A 5,521-nucleotide genomic window follows, 5' to 3' on the forward strand; every position below is an offset into this window, starting at 1 on the left:
GCCTCTTTCCAGTGGAGTGCCCCTCAGTCACCCAACGGCATTGTCACCAGGTAGGAGCTGCCACCCAGCTGAACCTGCGCCCTATCTCGGCTGGAGCGAGTGCCAGAACAATGTGACCTGGAATTCCATGGCTGAGGGCACTGAACAGTTGTGGCAGTCACACTCCTTCCTTGTCATAGTGGTGGTGACATTCCCTGTAGTCTGAACACTTTCTGGGAAGTTTTTACACACAGTGATTGCTTTTCTCCTGAGCAGGGTACTGAGGAGGGTAAAGGTGTAAAGGATGAGCTGTTGTGAGTGGAGGTGATTGTCTGACAGCTGTGGTTATGTAATGAAATAGTTGTGAGTTCAACTGGCAGTGATGAGAGAGCTGCAGTCTGGAGTTACCTAGCCAAAAATCCTGACTTGCAGAAGAGGGCAGCAGGGTAACAGGCATCAACAGTGAGTGTGACTTAACACCCCAATTGCCCAGTTATCTGACAGTTAGGACCAAAATCTCCAAGAGAAAAACTGGGATCAGGTCTATTTTCTTCTCCAGTAGCCAGACAGCAGTTTGGACAAAATGTGGGATTGGCTTTTATGTTATTTAGAGCCCCTCATTCATCAAATCTCAACTTTGTTCTCAGCTACGAGCTCCACGTGTACATGGCGTGTCCTCTGAACCTACAGCCCGCAGTGAAGGCTTGCAGTCCTGGCCCAACTGAGGTGAAGTACACAGGGAAAGGACAGAGTGCCAACGTGTCCAACCTGGAGCCGTACACAACCTACAACCTGCGAGTTGTGTCCTACAACTCTGTTGGCAGTAGCGCCTCCGAGTGGATCGGATTCACTACGGAAAAGGAGCGTGAGTATGAGAAATGGTTCACTGACCAGTCATGCCTGTCTCTGAGAGCCAAATTACTTCCTCACCTCTGGGAGAGAGGACACCCCCAGAAACCTCTTCTTCCCTGTCCCTGGTCCCTCTGCTGAAGAGTCATTGAAATTCTGCTCTGGGGCTTAACTGCTCATTCCTTCAAAAATATTTCTTTGCTCATCATCTGATGTCACATCCTCTATCATGGGAGCCTGGAAACCTTTTATTTTACTGAAAATGGGCAGCAAAGCTGCAGAACATAAAATGTTCTAAGTATTACCAGAATGACTGTATGCTTGTGAACACTGAAGTAAGAATTTGTTGCTGTCCAACCACTGCAGGCAGTGCTTTAAGGCCATGTGGTGGTATGCATGGAAATTAAACATGCAGGACCTGTGCCTACAAGCAGAATAGATTTTGCCATCAAAACTGAATTTGTAGTAGTCTAACATCAGCTTTTATTAAAAAGATCTATAGTGCTGTAGCCAGAGTCATTCCATAACAGATGAGATGGGCATTTCATCTCAGTCTGTCAGGTCAGGGCAAAGACAATGTTCACTTTTTATCTCATGTCAGGATTTCAGAATCACCTTTCTAAAAATCCTTTTTGCATCATTTGATAGTTCTGCCAAGTAATTACTCAAAATCTGTAATCTGATACATCCTTAGCTGAAAATTTCAGATAGAACAGGCCCAGATTTTTTTAATGTTACCACTGAGAAAAAAAACCCACACCAGAAACCAAGGAAGAAAAAAAACCACAAAAAGACAACCAACCAACCAAAAAACAAACAAACAAAAGAAAGATCCCTTATGTCCCAAGCGGTATTTTATTAAATTGTAAGTTAAAAGGCTGGAAAATGATTATGAACTTTTAAATGGAGAAAATTCATAAGGAACTGGTGAGACACATAGAACAAAAGGATTTGAAAGCAATTTTTAATCCCCCACCCCCTAGGTCCAAAAATCCTCTTCTTTCAGTCTTGCTTTTCTTGCCTTGCTGACCTCTTCACACCAGGTTTCCAGAGTCCCTCTGACTGCCTCCTTCCTTGAGTCTCTCTGACTGCTTCCTCTTGCCTCGAAGGCTTGCTTTAGTGACAGTGGGCAATTAGCAGCAAAGTGCAGCTGGACAAGCAGCTTTCTTGTGAGCAAAACAGCAAATACGGGGCAGATGGCTTAATAGCAGCACCACAAGAAAGGACCACCTCAAACTTAAATGAAGTTTTTTGTCAGCAAGCTGTTGAGCCCAACTGATGAACTCTTCCTCCCTGAAGTGAGTTCTGGGTTTCTTTTCTGTCTGCCTGCCATCTGTTCTCATTTTTCTGAAACCCCATGTTTTCATGTTTGCGCATGTGTTTAAGATGATCTCAGCAATTTCTTGGGGCTTGCAAAAGAACCCTCTTCATAGCAGCTCCCACAGCCCAGCCTGCTGCAGTCGGGCTTTCACAACCTCCTGTGTCTCCCTGTCCTCTGCCTGAAGCTGGAACTTAACTTAAAGAGTTTTAGTGTCAGTACCACATACACAAAGGCAAAGGGAAGGAGTTCAATATTTGATTTCAGGATATATCTCTGCTTTCTCAGTACAGAGGCTGGCATGCTACAGCAGCTTTTTCCGTTCTCCTTGTATCTTCCCTAATCATACATGTGGCTATGAGAGAAAGGGGGAGTGCATGTGGCAGAGAGCTTGTATTCTGGAGAATCTCTCTTCACTGTATAACTCAGTCACCAAATCACTTCTAGCCTATTGGCTAGAAATTCACAGAATTCACAGAATTGAGCTCTTTTTCCTTGTTCTGCAGCACCTCGGTACATGGCTCCATTCTCCGTGGTCAGCAATTTATCCGTCATCCACGTTGACTGGAGCCGCACCTTCGTGCTGAACGGGCGCCTGAAGGAGTATGCGCTGACAGAGAGCGGGCAGCGCATCTACAGCGGCTTCGACACCGAGCTCTACTTGCCAAGGACATCTGACAAAAGTCAGTTTCCCACAGCTTCCTCTCTGGGAGAGTCTGTTGAGCAAAATTAATAGTATTGTATGCTGAACTTTTGCTGTAGTGCCGCATTTCTTCAGCCCGACTAGCTCCCAATGCCGACAGCAAGAGTGGGCCACCTCCAGAAAGCTGTCGAATCCGGGGTGCAGCTGTAGGGCACAGCTGCTCTAGGGCACAGGTGGACTGCACTGGGGATAGGACTGTGCCAAGGGCAGGGACAAGGAACCCTTAAACAAACCAATGGAGTTTCAAAGGATACAAAATTGGTAGGGAAGTTTCTAGAGAAAGGGGCAGGCTTGGGGAGGGATTGACATTCAATGGGAGGAGGAACAGGGAACAAAAGAGCAGGTCTTTGGAGAGATGGACAACTAGGGCAAAAACCAACAACACAGGGGGGAAAGGAACAATCCATTAGTAATAAAATGTGCTATAACAATACAAAATAGGAAGGATTATAAAACTGACTACTAGAATTGCAGTACAATCAAAAACACACACTGCAACAAACTTTAAAAAAAAAAAATTCTCCATTTCAATCCCAAGCTAAGACCAAAGGAGCATAGAGCCGCACCAAAAGGTATCTAAGCAAATCCTTGAAAAAAAATCCATAGAGCTAAGCTTTCTCTTAAACATTACACCTGACTGGGTGAGACTGTTTTGATTCACAATGACAGTCAAGTTTTCCCAAATCCTGAAGCTGTTTTGCAATTCCATCCTTCAGGGATACAGTCAGGGAAATATATAGAAGTCTTCAGTTTCAGGAAAGACTGCAGCTTGAATTTTCACTTGAATCAAATTAAGTCAGTAGCTCTTGGAACCAGCCATGTTTTGAAATACAGTTTCATTTTAGAAATTTGCAGTCTTTAAAATAAAAGGAAATTATCAACAGGGGCAAAAAAAAAAGGAGAAAAAAAAGCAACAAGTAAAATGTTTTCTGTTTTTCTGTTTTGATGACATTGGAATGTCATATGTCAAAGAATTTTGTAATTTATTTTTTGTCTTACTGATTACTGCAATGGTGTTAATGCTTTATTTGTTTTTATTCGAATGTTCTTATGTTTGTTTTAGCCATGAATGAAGTATGAGAGATTTAGGGCAAAGTGGTGAAAAAACTGAAAGTTGCCAGAAATATTGGAAAAGGAAGAATTTAGTAGTGAAAGCCTACACTATGATGTAGCAACATCATAGTGACGATTGCTTATGATCTGCCGTGATTCATAGTTTAGAATTTCAATACCAATGTGTAAAGAATTGTGAAGCTCTGATATGGGATTCAGGTGGATTATGATAGATTATGTGCTATTCCTGCCTTGTTTTTTTAGACCTGGCTGTTTGCTGGTAAATAATGGTGAAAAGCAGCACCTAAATAATTTTTGTTTCTGCTGCTGACAATATTTTCTAATTTTTTTGCTCAGCTTTTTTGTTTCAAGTGACCTGCATCACTGATGAAGGGAGTGCCATGACACCAGTCATCAAGTACAACGCTGGAGAGGGAGTTGGTAAATACATGAAGAAATTACCTAGCATCTGTTCATTTGATGTGTTTGTGCTTGAAATTTGGTATTAGTGCATGCCAGGCAGGATGGCATCTCACTGCAGGAGCTTCCTTAGTGCCTTGTTTATGAAGTATGTAGGTAATGTGCTTTTTTTGCCATGTATGGATTTCTGTTCTTTACATCACAAAATTATTGAGTCCTTTAGGTTGCGAAGGACCTTTAAGATCACAGAGTCCAACTATCATAGAATTATAAAATTGTTGGGTTGGAACTTCCAGCCCCCTGCCGTGCAGGACAACTTCCACTAGACCAGGTTGCTCAAAGCCCCATTCTACCTGGCCTTGAACACTTCCATAGGCTGGACAATTCTCATTATTAGCTTCAGATCCTCTCCTCAGATATGTAATATTCTTTGTTTTATTTTTACCTAAGTATATTGCTCCAAAATGTTGTGCTTTTTTCTGCTAAGTTACTTGTTTGAGCTATTTCTAACTGAATTAATTAACTGGTTTAATTAAGTTCTTTTTTATGTGGCATCTTGTTCAGCCTTTTGAAATAAATCTGCCTTATATTTGCAATTAGTCTTTACTCCGCATTTCCCTTATATCCCTTTTCATGCTTTCACTGCATTATCCTGCAGAATTTCAGGCAAGGCTTCCTTAAAGGCATTATAAAATGTTCCCAGTTGCTCTACATCCATCACCTTCCACATTCTGCCCCTTTGTTCTTTTGATTGCTCCTTTTCAATTGCCAGAGTCTATCGAAAACTTGAATGGCACTATGGGCAACTTGCAGAGGAGGCTTGCAAGCAAAGGTGTTGAAAATTCCTTGGCCAAGAGTTTGGTTGTACATGTAGGATTCCAAATAACCAGGAAATACTGTCACTGAGATTTCTTACACTTTTGTTGTGCATAAGCAAAGCCAACCAAGTGACTGGTTTGTTTTCTAGCAGGTGGGAGAAAGGACTAGTAAAATGTTTCATGTTGCTTGCATTTGTATGAATGTATTAAAACCTTCCTCCCTCTCTTTTGTTAACTGCACAGGCCTGTAACTGCACAGTTGCTCTGGAGAGAATGTCCTCTATCTGTACCGCTCTGAAATTACTGTAGTAATTTCCGCTCTTCAAGGTTACTTGGAGAACCCTTTTTTCCTCACATTCCACCACCACCACCACCTCCTTT

At 42.3% G+C, this 5,521-nt stretch overlaps 1 protein-coding gene across 1 annotated transcript in view; it reads left to right on the plus strand.

Annotated features, from left to right (window-relative positions):
- USH2A (usherin) overlaps positions 1-5,521 on the plus strand; it is a 371,949-nt gene that overhangs the window by 357,220 nt on the left and 9,208 nt on the right. The window contains 4 exon segments of the mRNA XM_031059531.1: positions 1-50; positions 627-844; positions 2,653-2,829; positions 4,260-4,343. The exon segment at positions 1-50 is cut by the window's left edge and continues 29 nt beyond it. Coding sequence (XP_030915391.1) covers positions 1-50; positions 627-844; positions 2,653-2,829; positions 4,260-4,343 — 529 coding nt within the window.

Source organism: Geospiza fortis, unplaced genomic scaffold (assembly GCF_000277835.1).
Source record: "Geospiza fortis unplaced genomic scaffold, GeoFor_1.0 scaffold41, whole genome shotgun sequence".
NCBI classification, from domain to species: domain Eukaryota; kingdom Metazoa; phylum Chordata; class Aves; order Passeriformes; family Thraupidae; genus Geospiza; species Geospiza fortis.